The sequence below is a fragment of the Coturnix japonica genome, chromosome 21 (assembly GCF_001577835.2).
Source record: "Coturnix japonica isolate 7356 chromosome 21, Coturnix japonica 2.1, whole genome shotgun sequence".
NCBI lineage: Eukaryota > Metazoa > Chordata > Aves > Galliformes > Phasianidae > Coturnix > Coturnix japonica.
Window position 1 is genome coordinate 5,162,710 of NC_029536.1, and position 17,704 is coordinate 5,180,413.

General features: G+C 45.5%; 1 protein-coding gene across 4 annotated transcripts in view; it reads right to left on the reverse strand.

Annotated features, from left to right (window-relative positions):
* Positions 1-458: 458 nt before the first annotated feature.
* Positions 459-17,704, reverse strand: part of EPHB2 (EPH receptor B2) — a 92,836-nt gene continuing 75,590 nt past the window's right edge. For all 4 annotated transcript variants that reach the window (XM_015882710.2, XM_015882708.2, XM_015882709.2 and 1 more), the window contains exons 10-16: positions 16,916-17,038; positions 16,468-16,715; positions 15,381-15,596; positions 14,175-14,324; positions 12,394-12,587; positions 11,951-12,106; positions 459-9,303 (exon numbers count right to left, since the gene is read on the reverse strand). In XM_015882710.2, the coding sequence (XP_015738196.1) occupies positions 9,195-9,303; positions 11,951-12,106; positions 12,394-12,587; positions 14,175-14,324; positions 15,381-15,596; positions 16,468-16,715; positions 16,916-17,038 (1,196 nt within the window). In that variant the 3' untranslated portion in view covers positions 459-9,194. The remainder of the gene's footprint in view (positions 9,304-11,950; positions 12,107-12,393; positions 12,588-14,174; positions 14,325-15,380; positions 15,597-16,467; positions 16,716-16,915; positions 17,039-17,704) is intronic.

The following is a 17,704-nucleotide window of genomic DNA, read 5'->3' on the forward strand; positions in this document are numbered from 1 at the left end:
AGTTTATACATGAGACCTATCCAGCTGAGACTTCTTGTTAATGGTTTGCTCTGAAAGCATGTTAAGCGGTCTGAGAGAAGAACACGTAAGACCAGTTTTGTATTTGGACAGTATGAATCCCCTCCATAGTGCTCTATTGTATTGCCAGCTATTTTGCTGTATCAATCATTTCATGGAATCACAGAATGGTTGGGTTGGAAGGGACCTTAAAACCCACCCAGTTCCAATCCCTGCCATGGGCTGGGTGCTTCCACCAGCTCAGGCTGCCCAGGGCCTTGGGCATCTCCAGGGATGGGGCACACACAGCTTTAAGCATCTCATTCTGGGTATGTTTCTCTCCTAATAGATCAATAACCCTTACGTTTATCTCACGCTCTTATTTACACCAAAGCAGTGTTCTGGTGAAGGCTGAATGTCTGGCAGAGCACCTAGGAAAGAAAGCCACAAGCAAATGCTTCAAACTTTACAATTCACATTTATTTTGAAAAAATGTTTTGTTAAAAATACTCCTACAAAGGCATTGGAGCAGCGGGTTTCTGTTTCCTTTATAAATACATCTGATTTATTTCTTTCTTTATTTTCTCAGTAACATCGATAAGACATCTGACGAAGCCAGGGGAAGCCCTGATCTGAATGGAAGACACATCCCTGTGTAACAAGGACCTGCACACTATCTCCCCATTCACAATTAAAAAAATACAAATACTGTCATGAAAAGTGTTACATCGTCCGCAGGGCCATGGTCAACACACAGGATGATGAACAGTAGGAAACCAGGCTTGGGGATGCCCCTGGAGCCCAGCTGATGGATCCTTGGACTTGGGGGAATGGTAAGATGTGGTGTTGACTAGACAAGCTTGGTTTGGGGTAGCTGAAGGGTACACATAATTCCCCCATCCTATACTGCCAGATCCTTGCAAAGCTGTGAGGAATTCAGAGCCTGGCAAAATCTCCTTACAAAGTTCCCTACATCACAGTCATATTTCCCCACAGATCTCACCTCTCGGGCTTCAGCTTAAGGCTTCCCTCCAAGACCCTCTTACTTTTTCCTCTGCATTGCTAACCTGAGGTCTGACTGTTGAGCTAGGACAGGTCCTCCTTTAAAAGAAACACAGGCATCTATGTTAGCTCTTCATCTCCTCATCAGCCCATAGATACAAGATGTCTGTGGCTTCAGAGGGTAGTTTGACTATCTAAGCCTACCTCACCTTGAATAGAGGTCTTGGGTCCCAGTTACAACTCACCTGTGTCCTGCCCAGTGGTGGCTTGGCTAAGTGTGTGTGTGTGTAGATCACTGAATAGAACACAGTCATTTGGGAAAAGACCCTGAAGATCATCAAGTCCAATCATTAACCTAACATGACCAACTCAACCATGCCCCTAACAGAGCTGCTGAATTATTTAGGTTGGAGAAGACCCTTAAGGTCATCAAGTCAAACCATCACAGGTTTACGTGGGACACCCTGATTATTTCTCCAGCAAGATCTATTACTTTTTTGCCCTGACATCAACCAATTGGAGACTCTCACCAAACTTAAGAAGGGTTTCCCTGTTGAGATTATTCTGGGCAAACAACTACAAGAAAAGCAACCCTACAGTCGAGCTGTGCATAGCTCTGTACCAACTGAAGGTTCCCTTTGACGTGAGGCACCACGTAAATACTCTCCTGTCAGAGACCTTAGGGGTGGGTGTCAGTCAGGATTGCCATGACCATTTATTGAAAGACTGGTAGGAAATACTCAGACTGATTGGTGTGCTCATTTACCTGCTGTAAGAGGTAGGGCTGGGCCCTTTGCCTTTAGTTGTTCCATGGAAATGATGGCCAATGAGCCTAGCACTCTTGCCTCAGTTTCGTATAAATTTCTCCTCCTCTCTCCAGGAAGATCTGGGATGTGAGGATGATGTTTCCAAGGAGGACAGACAGAGTGGGATGTTTTCATCAGAAGAAATGCAGCTGGGCACAGGATCACTGCAGAGATGTGCTGAGCCAGGTCCAAGGAAGGAAATCCTTGGATATGACCCAAACGTAAGCAATCCACCCAGCCCTCCTGTACTGGGAAAGGGACAGAGGACAAAGAAACCATGAAGAGCAGAGATAGATGATGCCAGGAGACAAGCAGTAAGAAAGAATAGGGAACAAAGCTAGAAAATTTCTGGATCTCCCCCTTTCACAGGAGAAGAAAGACAAGAGTTGTACTGGAGATGAGTCTCAGAGGGGGTCAAGCAAGACAGATCTGAAGGCAATACAAGGGCACCAAGCACTGTGTGCCTTTCCTTGTCTCTCTTACCTTATAGGGATCTGCAGGCTATACTGAATAAGGAAATAAATCTTTGCCTGTGTCAAGTAGCTTTTCTTTATGCTATAAAGGTATCCTCAGTGACATGAGTTTTGTTGGGAGCTAAGTTGTCTTCAGGACATAAGAGAATCAAATCAGCTTCAGAACTGGGTTGGCACTCAATAACTGAACCTCGCACTCAGCACCTGTCTGCACCTTATCCTGGAGGCCCCAGCACTCAGCGTCTGCTCTTGGATGCCTCTGGGATATCACTGCATGCATGTAGCTCAGCCCTGAATGTCTACATTAAACTGAAACCTCTTCACCTGTTTTAGGAGCTTGTCCCAGGCTCCTTTCCTGAATTTTCATCCTTGAGGCAACGTGCTCGAGTCTGTTTGGACTCATGATTGGATAAGCATACAACCAGCAGAGATGGCTCATGCAGGTTGAGCCAATATCCAATGCAGAGATACCAACACTGCTCTGTGCTGGTTGCCCCCACCAGATCAGGCTGCCCCTTCCAGCCTGGCATTGAGCACCTTCAGGGATGGGGCACCCACAGCTCCCTGGGCAACCAGTGGTGTCTGTGACCCAGAAAGCACAGAAGAGCTTTATTTTTGTGCTGAGGAAGCCAATAAAGATTTCAGTTACACAAATTTGCCGTCCTTTGAATCTAATTCTTACCATCAACACCCTGCAGCAGTGAGTTCCAGCATTCAGTCACTGTGCTTTGTGTCACAGAGCATTTCCTTTCTGCTGCATTTGTTTATTGTGAGACATGGTGGCTCCTTCTTACTCACCTTCACCACATCTTATTTAATGGCATTAAATTCCTTATCGTCATCGTTCACCTCTGTCAGACATAAACTCAAAAACCTCCAAAGACTTTTGGCTGTTCCTACAGCCCTTTTCTGCATCTCTTAGCTTCCTCCCTTTGAGAATTCAGCACACAAGAGATATCCGGGCTCATAACAACACTCTCATGTGAAGGCTGAGTGCAAACACTTGTTAGCAATAAGAGTCTTTGCATTCATTCTCCAAAAGCAAAGGCCAAGCAAGAGTGCAGATCTGCCAAACCATCAGCCCCAGACTGGTGTCCACCATACCCAAGGAACTGTTCAACCAGGCTGACTCTTAAGCCAACTTGATGACCACAGACTGCAGTCAATGAATGGGCAGCACAGAAGAAAGATAATTTGGGGGAAAAGAGGGATTTTCCTATCATGCTTCCTCTTAGTCCCTCTTGATCTCCTCCCATCAGCTGCTTGGCTGTTCAAGTCTCCAAAGAGTGTATTCTTTCCCTCTTAGATTTAGTAGGATTACCAAAGGACACAGTGCTGTCTGCACTAGAGCTTAAGACTGACCCTGGAGATGGAGGTAGAAGCTACAGTTGAGGTAAATGAAAAATATCCTGAAATCAGCAATGGGAAAAGGATGAAACAAATCTTTTATCATGAAGGTAGAATGGATTTTCTGCACTGAAGTCCTGTGGGGCTCTGAATGGCTATCAGGGAACTGTGAACATCCAACTGCCAGAGGAGAAACGAGTCAGGGATCGGACCATACTATGTGAATGTGGCTGCTATCCCACAAAGCACAGAACTGAGACAAAGGGTGAGATGCTGCTGAGTCATTTGTAGGGCAGCGGAAAACACAAATTAGGACAAAGACGGATTTGAGGGCAGAAATGACATCTCACTTCTAGTCCCAAACCTCTACAGCTAACGTTTGACTGCAGAAATAACAGGGAGGCACAGCAGTAAAATCAGATACCAGGAAACATTTGTATGACGGTGCTCTCATGGAGGACTGTGGAATGGCTCATACATGGAGGTAAACACGGACAGAAGTGGCATCATCTTTCTAGGAAGGGTTCAATGAGAAGCAAAAGCATCTGAGAGATGGATGATTCATCCTGAAGAATTCTAAAGATGAGGTCAAAATGTGACTGAAGCAAAAAAGAAATATATATATATATATATATATATGTTTGCATAGTAGGAGAACTCCAGTAGCTCTCAGCAATAACAAAACAAAATCAGCAGCACAGAAGATAATTTTTGTGGTCAGTGCTCATGAAAAGCCAATGGCAGAAGTGCACTGAATTGTGAACACGGTGGAACCATCACCGTGAGCAGATGGCACCGCTGCTCAGCTCAGGGACTGGAGATACAACACAGAACGTGGCTGTTCAGATACTGCAAAGGAAGGAGGTCCCAGTTATAAGGATACATCAGAATCACAGAATATCCCAAGTTGGAAGGGACCCATAAGGGTCATCGAGTCCGAATCTCTGAACACTGATGACCACCCAGAATAAAGTCTACTTTAATTGTTGGGCATAAAGGACTATTGATCCTAGAGCTGAAAGCACTCTGAATGCCAATTTCTTTAAGAGGTTGAGGTGGAACGCAGCAAAGAAGGGTAAATTTTAGGGTGCTCTTATCTGCACTGGGTAACAGCCAGAGTGCAACGATGCATCGGTTGTTCTTACAGCTCTGAAGGGCAAAATGCTGAGTCCTGTATGTGAAGAACTTGTTAAGCATCGAGATGGAAAAGACCTGCAATAAATCAGCCTCAAATCAGACACATGGAAAGGGAGATGAAGGAAAAAAGACTAAAACATATTCTCTCTTACTTTATGCGTTTTGGATTCACAAATCCAAGACAGACACAGATTTATTGCATTATTAGAGGATGTAACTGTTAATGATGCAGCAGAGTGCAAGCCCTGATGCCAACCAGTCCAACAACACCAAGATGGCTCTGCTGTACCATGGCTGCCATGGAGTTGGGGAATAAAATGCTCTGCCTTTGAATTATAATATTAAAGTAATGCTGCAAAACTGCTGGATCTTGGGACAGCAACACTGACCAGGACCCCATGGAGAGACTGAAATCTACTGCGTGGTAGTGAGGATACAATGGAGAGAAGCAGCCAGATGACAACAAACAGATCCTCAACTGCTGCAAGCTGCAGATCTACATCAAGTTCATGAAATTCTGGGACTTTAGGGGAGAAAGGAAGATAATCTGTGTAGGGGGGGTGCAGTCTGTAGTGCTCTGTGTCTGTCCCCACAGCTGGTCAGAAGTTCATGGCAGTGCTGTGCATTTTAAGTTCGTTTTTCATCTTTTTTTTTTCCCTTTTGCTGCTAATTAGAGGGCTGAAAGTGACCCATAAAATGCAGTATTGTGGGTGAACCCTTAACCTTTCTACTACCTGCACATATTCATGATACTCTGTGTGATTTGAACTTGGCCAACTAACATATATTCAACGTAGCGTCCTGCTCAGCTCTTCTACTGGATGCCATCACGAGACACGCATGGCCTCAGCAGCAGATGGCAGTGGGCAACAGTGGAGGAGAAGAGGAGGTCTTGGAGGTAGCTTGAAAGATGGAGGGAAAATGTGAAAATTGCAACAAGCTGCCTGAAAAATAACATGGTGATGAGCTTTGTTAAGTATTCACACATGCACACATGCATATGCACAACTATTTCACAGTGTAAATGTTAGCAAGTGACTTTCCCCCGTTTTCCCCTCATTATTTGTTGAATTTTGCCATCAGACTCGTATTTCATAGCAGTACATTTGATACCCATGAAGTAAAAACATTAAAGTCACTTCAGTGACTCTGCTGTCCACTGGAGCATGCACCAGAATAATTTACAACCAAAGTACTTAACAGGAACTCGGTTCCTCATCCTCCCTGGAAAGCTGTAGGGATGCAGAAAATTGCAGTGTTTTATGGATCATTTCCATCTTAGGTCTCATTCTCCATTAGTCCTGTACAAATACAGGCAGATGTCGCAGCAATGCCTGATATGAATAGATGGGAGTGTATTATTGTAGGACTGACAGCATGTGGGTTGCTTTTTTTTTGGTCAGAGGAAGAGATAAGGATGTGCTTTCTCTATCCTGCAGACAGCTGCCGTGGCACTGAGCTCTGTGTGGTCCCTTCTTTCACAGTGTGTTGGGTCTGGTAGGTAGATGTGTTTAATGCAGTTCAGTGAGGAGGTTCAGTGCATTGAGACAAATAACATCAAGTGTCCTTCCAGCCTGAATGGCTAAAAGGACACTGCTTGGCCACTGCTCCTCCGTGGTATAAGCACACATGCACTGATGGCAGAGAACAGCCAAGAGCTGTCTGAGAAAAGACAACTGAAGGGCATCACGTGCTCCTTCCACATGGTTGCCCCAAAGGAATTTGCTGGTGAGTTTTCTAGTCAGACAGCTCTCCTTGTCCTGCAAAGCTCCCTTGCACATAAAGTAGGTGGTTGGCTGTGGATGGAAGGGTTGGCATGGCACCCTGCTTCCCACAGCCCCAACTATCACCAAAAAGATTCCGAGACCTTTGGAAAGCCCATGCCTTTGGGAGCTGACAGCAGCTCCTTGGTAGAGCACAGCAGCCACAGTGCAAGACAGATACACCCCCATGAGCAGTTCCATAGGACAGGTGGCAAAAAGAAGACTCTTCTTTCCTTGTGTGCCCTCTGAACGCACTATGTTCAGCTGACACCATCAGTATCCTGCTCTTTAAACTGAGTTCGTTTCATGATCTGGAGCAGTGCTTCCTCAATTCAAGGGTGTTCAAAACATCCTTTCAGGTAGATACACACACTAAACACACTGCAGCTGAAATGTCCAGGACCTGCCTGCATACAACGCCTGTTGTCCACTCATTCAAAACTCTATATCAGATTCTGCCCTGAAGGAGGCAGCAGTGGAAGTAAAGGAGCCAGCAGAGAAGTAACCCTCACTTGCAAGGAATGCTCTGCTGCCACTTACATGTGCTTTCCCATCTGATCTGATGTGAAAGCAGCAAATGCTGAGTACTCTATAAATGGCCATTTATCCAGAAAGATGGTGTCTGGCCACTGAGGTCTAAATAGCTTGGAAGTTCCATCTACAGCTTTCCTCTCTGATTCAGCTCCTGGACAATACAGCAAACCAGCTCCCAGTGAACAGGCCTTCCAGCACCCCTTGCTGATATACATGAGCTCTCTACAAAGGACATGGCAATGGCAGAGGTGGGTTTATCAACACAGGCTCAGATGTGTGCAAATATGCCACACGTGGGTGGATGAACCCTACTATGGGGGCTTCAGAAGACATGAGGTGGTGTTGAACAGGGACAACAATCCCATTACTATAATTTCTATTTGCCCTGCACTTGCTTGGTGGTATTTATACATATCAAACAGCTGTTTAGTAACTAAAGCATTTATTTCTGTTATTTATAAACCCACCAGCTGGTCATTGAGCTTCAACCATGGCATTTTCCTACAGAGACCTGGACTCGGTGTTTGCTCTCCTGTGTTATCCTAGAGGCAACAGGCTGAGATGATGCTCAGAGCCAACTGGGCATTGCCTAACAAAGGGATTGTGTGTCCAAAGGGCACAAAGCACCACCACAGAGCTTGGTTACGGTACGAAGCACCCACAGTGTTGCATCTAGAAACCATGTGCACCAACCAACCTTGACATCTAAGCAGACATCTCCAAGGGGCTCTAACAGCCATCATTCCAACTCATAACACAACAACCCTCCCATCTTTCCCTCCCCTCCATATAACAAAACCAACAACCCTTCCATAGCGCCGCTCATCACTGCACCAACAACCCTGAATTGAGCAGGCGGTCACTTCATCTCTGCAGACAGCAGGAATCCCAACAGCTGGAAACACCTGTCAGGTGGAAACGAATTGCAAAATAACAAACAAAGCAAACATGAGGAAATGTGCATATAAAAAACTTTTTCTCCTGGCATATTGTCAATAAGCAATTTTTCCTTCCGCAAGGAAAGGATTTAAGTTCTTGAATGATATTATGCTTGGAAATGTCGTTTCCTTTTCGTTAAAAAAAACCAAACAAACAAACCCCCAATCGACCAAAAAATTCCAACCCCAAACTCACAAACTGGTGTTAACAAAGCAAGGTAAAAAGGACAAATCTCCCAACAATGACAACCGAAAAATAAAGGTACACATCAGCATCTGTAATCAAAATCTACTACATACTGTACTTGGGAAGTCTTCTGGGGAAAGATCATTGGCATCGAGTGAGGACATCACTATAAGTCTTGTGCATATGATATGTATGAAACAATGATGCCATTGGAGGGTGGATGGACGGACCCTTAGGAAACTGTCACTCACAAAACTGTTCCATGACAAGAGAAAATAAAAGAGATGTAAAAAGGACTGATTTCCCCCATTCCCCACCCCCCGCCCCAGTGTTACAGATTCCTTCTCATTTGACGGAAACAGCCTCTTCTAGTATCAGTTTACTTGTTTTGTTTTTTTTTCTTTAAAAAAAAAAAAAAGAATGTCTTCAGCTTTTGTAGAAGTCCCAACAATTTCTGAGATTCACTTGGTTCCAGAGCACCAAAGAGCTTCAGCTCTCCTCTTCCATTTGCCAACAGGGCTTTCAGGAAGGACTGCTGGGCATTCCCAGAGCTGCCATCCCATGTGAGAAAGAGAAGTGCTTCTTGCCACCATTCTCTGCATTCATCTTAAGTCTCATTACTCCAGAGGTGTCTGGGCCCAGCTGCACCAACCCTTGTGCAAGACGAAATAGATGAAGCTGCTCTATTCTCTTCCTTTGGAGACTCCCATTGGTCTTGGAGCCCTTTTCAAGACTGCAATTGCTTTATTATTATTTAAAAATAATTCACTGTTTGTTTGTTTTCAAAATAGCTGTCTTTTCTTGTTCCCTTTTTCCATTGTTTTTCCATTGTTTTTCCCATCTTGGTGACTTCTCATTGTCGATGATAGGGCATTTCTTCCTGTTGCCATGATCCTCAGAGCAGCTGCCTGTCTCTGACCCACGCAGAACACTCAGGAACTGGAGCTCAGACACACAGGGGCAGAGGGGAGCAGGGCCTCAAGGAAGTGGAGCACGAGGACACGTCGCTATCAAACCTCCACAGACTGAATTTGGTTCATCTGTGCTCTCATCACCTGGATACTGTTCAGTATTTTCTTCTGGTGTCCTGCTAAAGTGACCCCAACTCGTAGGATGTCCCTTTGGGAGGAAAGAAACAAACACCAACATAAACATCAGCAAAGATGAGAAAGTACATCAGAACAAGGCTTTGGAGTGTGCTATGCTGGGAGCTGTAGTCTCCAGACTGTATCCTTGCAATGGATGAATGAGAGCTAGGTGAAACCTCCACTCCTCTGCCTTCTCTTCTCCTGGTTGAACCTCTCAGTCTTTGCTTCTTCAACATAACTGCAGCACCCCCAAAGTACTGGAAACCTCAATACTGAGTGCTAATGCAATGCTCTGCTACTGCTTCTAAGTGGTCTTTGAAAAGCTTTAGGTTTTCTATCCTTGTGTTGTTTGGATTCTTGAAAGTCTGGACTCTCTCTCGTGTTTTGTGAGATAGGAATTAGAAACCTACTTTTACATACTTGGAGATGGCTGGACAGGATATGATACACAAAGTCACAGAGTCATTCACGTTGGAAAAGGCCTCTAAGATCATCCAGTCCAACCATCCACGTAACACCAATATTACCCACTAAACCACGTCCCTAAGTACCACATCTACCACACTGTTCTGATAAGGCCATGAAACTTTTGCTACTTTATCCTCTTTGCTGAAGCGTGGCAATCTAATTTTTGCACTGCTGCTGTTTCTGATGGATATTAGGCATCTTGGGAAGATAAAGCTCACACCAAAAACATGAGTGTTACTCTGCGTTAGTGCTATCTGTGATCATTCCAGCTGAGTTTGCTACTCATCTCCCTGCTGGTGGATAAATTTCAGTCATGAATCTTCTGATCAGAGAATGAATGGAATTCATAAGATTCCATTCATGCCTTTAAGGATTTTCAGTTGCCTTTTCTCTTTCCTTCAGCGTTAGGAACAGAACTTTAAGAGTGGGCATCAATGGGCCTAAATATGTTGCTAAAATATCTGCCAAATATGTTGAGCTAAAAAAAGGGAACATTCCACATTAGAAGAGTCTGTCAATTTGAATTTTGCTTTTATTCTGATTAGGAATTAAAACCAGTCTTTACTCTGGCTCATATCCAGCTTTTCATCCATCAGGACCCCCACGTCCTTCTCCACAAGGATGCTCTCAATTAGTTCTACTCCCAGTCCATACTCGTATCCGGGACTGCCCTGACCCAAGTGCAACACCTCACCCTTGGCCTTGTTCAGCCTCGTTAGGTTCACATTTAAGCAGATCAGCACTGAAACTACCTGCATTTGGTACAGTGAAGTTCTCTTCAGTAAATATTTAAACTTTGCTGGCTATTCCAATTCCAAGAAGAGAAGGTCTTATGGCAGTTCAGTTCCATTGATACAATTAGGTACTTCTGCAAAGACCACCAATCCTTAGAAGGTGGTCTCAAGTAATGCTGTATTATGTTTTTCCAAGGGTAAAGATCTTGGACTATCATCCCTATTATTCTGTCCACCCAACCAGGTGAGAAAGGCTTGTCAAAAGCGAAGGGGAAACGAAGATGAGCTGAGTACCCTTGTGATAGCACTGAAGGCACACAGAGAGGACTTGGAAGGTATTGTGAAGGATGTGGTAAGGTATTGGGAAGAGTAGCATTTAATGGATGCTGAGCACATCCAAGTAAAACACTGACTTAATTAGCCTGGCTGCAATGTATCCAACAGATATATTGCAGAGAATCCACCAAATCTGGCAGGATTGGGTTGTGGTGTGGGTCTGATGTCCCAGTTTGGCCAAAGTTCTTCTTCATTTTCCTTCAGACTTTAAGGGCCCTCTTCCTGTAGTACAAACACAGCCAAAATTACCCCCAAAGCTTTGGGGCTGTACCATGGATACACTGGAACAGTCAGAATTGCCATGTGAATTTCCTGGCAGCGAGTAAGAGCAAAAAAAGCCAAAAAAGATGAGTTTGGCTGTTTGTGTGAATGCATTCAGATTGAGTGATAGTTTTAAAGTGTGAAATTAGGCATCAATTCCAAGAAACCTTCCTGGTTACCAGGCACAGAGACATCACAGCTCTTACAGATGGCTTTAATGCTTGGTGCTTTCCTGGCAAGGCTTTCTAAAGCTAACTGCAACCAACTACAAATCTATCCCGAGAGGCATCAAAGCCTCACTTAGCCCCAAGGGATCTCAAAAACTACCACAAATGGATTTCAGCTGTTTGCTTCCTCTGAAGAACTTGCTAAAATTCTGCCACTGAGGAAATTTTTTAGTGCATACAGGACAATTCACAACAAAGTGAAACCATGTGGACTTCCAGAGGCCTTTCTTAACCAGCATTTTTGTTGCAGCATGTTTGTCTCCTTTGCCCATAAGTCATACAAGCAAAAGGACTATGGAGTCCAGAAGTGATCTCCTGTGGTTGGAAAGGTGCCTGATGCCTCTGTAAAATCTCCATTTATTCCACAGGGGGATTTTGGAGACACTAATGGCAGTTTTCATTTTCACAGTGGGGAGATGCAGTGTGAGAACGTGGGACTGAGTTCTGCAGATACAGAGCAATAGGAAATCTGGATACAAGACTGCCTGCAGAACAGAGATGGTTTTGCAGAAATTCAACAGACCAAAAGTGGATCTGCAAGGTAACACATTCTACAAAACAACATGAAAAGAAAGCAAACTCCATTAGTGATCAGTTGTTAAGCTACTGAGACCTTTCCTTGTGCTTTGAGACTAGAAGCCTGGGCACTTACTCTACAGTCATCTGAGATACTATATCAAAGGTGGTGAAGCCAGCACTGGCAAAGCTCTCCTTGTACTGGCTCATCTTGATGGCATCCAGCCATTCATCCACAGTGTTGAAGCTGGTATAATCTGGGATTGTGCGGTCAAGTAGAGGGAGGTTAACCCTGAAACACAGAAACAGAGAATGATCACAACAAGCAACAGCAAGCAAGCACATGTATTTCTGCACCCTCCATCAGCTGGAATGACTCGGACCAGCATTACCGAGACCAAAGGAGATGGACAAGAGTGACTTTGACATCCTTTACTGATCCTCTTAGTGATCTCTAAAGATCTGGTGATCTTTACAACAGCTACCCAGGAGAGATGCAAGGATGGTGCCCACCAGGCCATAACCAACAGCAGCTTTGCAAACAGAACCCAAAATACAGTAGTAAGACAGTATACATACCCAGAGGAGAGAGGTGCCATGGCTTTCAGACTATTAGGATTTCGGATCATTTTGTCTAGAGTGTTGACAATCTGTCCAAATTTAGGTCTGTGGTTGCGGTCCTTCTGCCAGCAGTCCAGCATCAGCTGGTGCAGGGCTGTGGGGCAGTCCATGGGGGGTGGCAGCCGGTAGTCCTGCTCAATAGCATTTATCACCTGCAGCAAGAGGAAGAGAAATCTATAATAGAGTGGCAATAACATCTTCATCCCTGAATGGAGGAGCAGGCCGAAGTGGCACCTGTTTAACTCTTAATGTTCCTTTTTTAACTCCTAAGGGTGACTGTCCTGGTGAGAAGGCTTTGCCTGATGCCTCTTAGGAATCTCCCTGCTGCACCATGGGACCTGGGAACATTTACAGCCTTGCCACATACAATGGAAACAGCACATGCAGAAGGGATCTTCAAGAGGAAACCTTCGCTCCCTGTCACTCTGGTAGAAGGATCTCAATGTCTCTGTTCTCACGCCTTGACTATGGCCACCATAGTCAAATCTCTGGTGAGCTACCTAAGACACCCTCCTGGGGAAGGACTTGGAAGAGCCCACGCAGCCATCTCGCACTTGGCTCTGGCATTGACTGAATGATTTCCTAAGGAGCCTCTTGCTTTGCAGACAGCAGATACATCCCGCGAGGGGGCACAGCCTACATTCTCCATCCCTTTTCCCTTCCCTTGCCTACCCAGATTCTCACACCCAAGGGTCAGGAGGCTAAACTGCAGCGAGTATCTGCCATGTGCTAATTCATAGGGAGCATCAGCTGCAATTAAGTGGTGACAGCTTCTGGGGCATGATGTCCTGCGGCACAAGAAGGGGGAGAAGAGGCTGGGGAGGCAGGGGAGCAGCCAGCATGAAGCAAGATGCACGGAGGAGATGGGCATGGGCTCTGACACCCCACCAGCTGTGTGATGGAGGGAGGAGGCTGCAAGGAAAGAGGCGCAGAACAGAAGGGAGAGAACAATGGGTGGGGGACAGCAGAATGCCAAGTGCACAGCGGGATACCAAGGCAGGGAGAAGGGCAGTGACTCTGTCTGCAGTAAATGCTTGAAACTGAAAGTGATAATGAAACCCAAATGTGGATGGCAATGGCCTTTCTGAGAAGGGCTTAACACTTAACATCATTCTCTCTGGTACACAGAATTGATGTAAAGGTTTTACTGGTATGCTGGGACAAGGGAGCCATACTTCAGCCACCAGGGACTAGTTTCAACAAATTCCCCACCAGGCAATGAAGAGGAACTTGCCCTTCTCTGAACCTGACACGGTGTGGATGGAGTTGTATTGACCTGAGAAATGTCTGATTTGCCATAGGGGTGGGAGGAATTGAGAGGGCCAGGTAGGAAATTTGAAGACTGCAGAGCCGGCAGAACGGTAGAGATAGAGATGGCAGTAGAGAGGGTCCTGATTTACTTCCCAGAGGCAGTTCTGAAACAAACTGAAGGCCAGGAAGATGCTGTTATATGAAGGTTTTCATACCCAGGCTTGCAGAAGAGAGGTAGGCAAACCTTCGGCATACCAAAGGGTCTACCCAAGACCTTAATGTGTTACCCTGAGGGTATCTAAGAACTAAATGAGCTCATCGGAGAGACAATATAATAAGAAACATGAAAGATGTTGACCGTAGACACCTCTCCCATGATAGAGAAGTTTCTGGACACGCCACAGGCCATGTCTAGATATAACCATGCCTTCGCCTTGTAATCTGCTCTTGATTTCAGTGTTCCTGCTCCCGGTTTCTTAACAACTCACATCTTGATTGGTCATATCCCAGTAAGGCCGCTCGCCGTACGACATCACCTCCCACATGACGATTCCATAGCTCCACACATCACTGGCTGATGTGAATTTGCGGTATGCAATGGCCTCAGGTGCTGTCCACCGGATCGGGATCTTTCCACCCTACAGGGAAAAACAAACAACTAAGAGAGGATAGCAGCAGAAAAAGAAAGAGCAATTGAAAGAAATGCATCCAAAATACTTTTGTCTGATATACCAATAACATCCTAGAAGGAAGGGACCTCTCAACTATCCTTATCAACAGGATAGGAATGGCTTTGTCCAGCCAGCTCCTGGCAACCTTCAGAGATGATGATCCTCCTCATCTGTCTCGGGACCTGTTCAGGGTTGCACCAAGCAAAATAGCTTTTCCTATTATTCAACCTGAATGTCCCAAGCTATGATTTTGTCTATTGCTCCTTGTTGCATCATATGATACCAATAAAAAACTGTTTGGCTCTGAAGACTTCTTACCTGATCTTTAAGTACTACAGGTCACTTTTAGGAGGCCACTCAGCCTTCTTTTCACCATATTAAACAAGCTCAGCTCTTTCCACCTATCTATAGTTATTGCAATCCTTGGCATGTCACAATGTCCATTGTGCTGGCAATGAATGACTGTAAAATTGGAAAAAATTAAACCAATTCCTTTTGAATCTCCCTCCCATCCTTTTGCTGTCATCCATCTCAGAAGGAGAATAAAAAAGAATTCTAACTTTCGGGTTTAGGTATTCAGCCATTGTTACAGTTCATGAAGAGCTGTGCTAGACATCTTCTCAATGGCAGCTCCAAATGATCCGGGAGAGATCATTTCCGACAGATCATGCCCCAGCTCCATCAACAATTATTTCCAAGGACACATCAAATAGGCGATGCAGTGGGGTGATACTGTCTGCATCTGCAATAGATGTTATCTAGGAGAACCACTGGCTGCAGTCTTACTGATCAAGAAAGTCTTCTCCATAGGTATGACTATAAGGCCTATCAACAGCTGCTGGAATAACAACTGGAGACAAGCTTGCAAGAGAAGACCTTCCTTCATTCGATTGGTATTTCCCACTTGGCACATTATTCCCATTGTCGACACCTTGAGAAGAGCATTCTTAACATCAACAGGAGACTTCTCCCTCACTCCTTTCCTCCCCACCCAGCCTTCCTGCTGTGGAAAAGCAGCTTTACCAGTGCGCTGGTGTAAGTGGGATCAGAGGTGTCATCCTCCAGGAAACGGGAGAGGCCAAAGTCAGACACTTTGCAGACCAAGTTGCTGTTGACCAGGATGTTGCGGGCAGCCAGGTCCCGGTGCACGTAGTTCATGTCTGACAGGTACTTCATGCCAGCTGCAATGCCTCGCAGCATCCCCACCAGCTGGATGACCGTGAACTGCCCATCGTTTTGCTTAGGGAAAAAAGGGAAAGAATCCAAGTGAGAGGTGCAAATCCACAGCCTGCCGTGAGCGGGCAAACAGCCAATAGTCTTTGTTTACACCACATGTCAAGACACAGCTATGCCACCAGCACCACAAGTTCCCTCTGAAAGAAAGAGAGGGGAGAACTGAGAGCTCACAAGGGCTGGAAGTCACCCTCACATGCCCTACAGGCACCACTACCAATGGCAGCTGACATCCAAAGGTGACAGATCTGCCACACCTTGCACAGAAAGGTTTGGAAGGGGTAATCTATTCCTATTAAGCAAGTGAATTCAACATCCATTCTACACAGTGAATTATTCATTTCAGACTCAGACCTGTAAATATTTAGACATAGCAGCTGGAGGTGAAGCCCTGCTGTGTAAAAGATCTGGCAGAACTCACCTCCACGTCTGCAAAGGAGGAGTTGCTCTGAAATGAACAACTCTCCTCTAGTACAAGTGTACAAACACACACACAATCGCAGAATAACCCAGGATGGAAGAAACCACAAGGATTACTGAGTCCAACTCCTGGCTCCACTTACAGAACCCAACTCCACCCAATACCATTATGACCAGGACAGGATGACCCGACCTAGATGCCACATAGAAGAGTGAAAGAGTAACAAATTACTTCAAGAGTATTGAGAGAACTTCCTTTTTCTTTTAACCCGGACCTTTGATTTATGTAATTGTACTAAAAAATAAGGCTTGGTTCAATCTTGAAAACACATAAGATGACAGCCCTCATGCCAGCACTTCTCCTCAGACCACAGACCTCCCCAGTGGGCAGTGAAAGAAAAGTTGCACTGCACAAAGAAGGAATCTCCCCCTTCAGTCCTTCTCTGGAATTTCATACCCTCAAGAAGGAGTCCAACGAGCCATTCTCCATGAACTCTGTAATAATCATGACTGGGGAACTCTTGGTCACCACTCCCTCCAGGTGGATGATGTTGGGGTGGTCAAACTGCCCCATGATGCTGGCTTCGCTCAGGAAGTCCCGTCTCTGCTTCTCTGTGTAGCCAGCCTTCAGTGTCTTGATGGCCACGAAGATCTCTCTTTTGCCAGGAAGCTTGAGATGCCCACTGCACACCTCACCAAACTCCCCTGTGAACAGAGAGAAACAGGTTGGGCTTGTTGGCCTTCCAGAGCTCTACCTAACTCCTGAGAGACCCCACCATGTTCCTGCCAGTCCAGGAATGCTGTAGTTAAGCATAAAACCTTATTCACGCTCATTCTCCTAGGACATATAAGGTTAAATCCTCACCAAGACTATGGGACCCAACCAACATTCTCAGTTCACCTACCTGCCCCAATCACCTGCTCGATTTTCACACAGGAGATATCAATTTCTTTTGCAAATTCCCTGACAGCCTCATTGGGGTCCTCGTAGGTAAACGGATCGATATAAATCTTCATCCCAGGAGTCACTGTGTAAAGTAGAGGGAGAGTCAGACAGACAGACACAATTGGAGTGACCAAAAGTTGACATTAAGAGAAATCTATTTGTGTGTGCACATGGGGTTGTGTGTGCCTACATGGGACCGTGTGCCCACGACTGCATGTATATCCATGTATGAATACATGTGTGTGAGTACAATTATGTTTCTGCGCACAGTAATGCATGTGTATGCAGAGGGTTAGCACACAGCCTGGTCCCATTGGACCCTTTAGTAGACCTTCACAACAGTTGCATGGGAAAGCAAAGAAGACCTGAGCTCAGGTAGTCCAGGGCTTAATCCAGGAGATGGTGAGGGTTGGCTTGAGACATAAATGGAAGCACACGTTGCTCCTGGTTCTCTTCTATGTGGAGGTGGCTCCATGGTGCCTGGTACTACTGTACAGCCATAAGACTGACCCCTCTATTAGAGATTCTGTGACCCGTCCAGGAGCAATGCTATGAGAACAGAGTGCCCAGTCTCCCCCCTGCATTCCTGACTGCTACCTATAGCCTGGGACAGCTCTAGACCCCAGTCCTGGGCTCTGGCCAGTCTCCAGACTGGGAGTATTTGTAGAGCAGAGACCACAGAAATAGAGACACACCTCCCAGATCCAGATGTAGGAAGGTGGTCAGTCCTATAGAGACAAACTGCTGC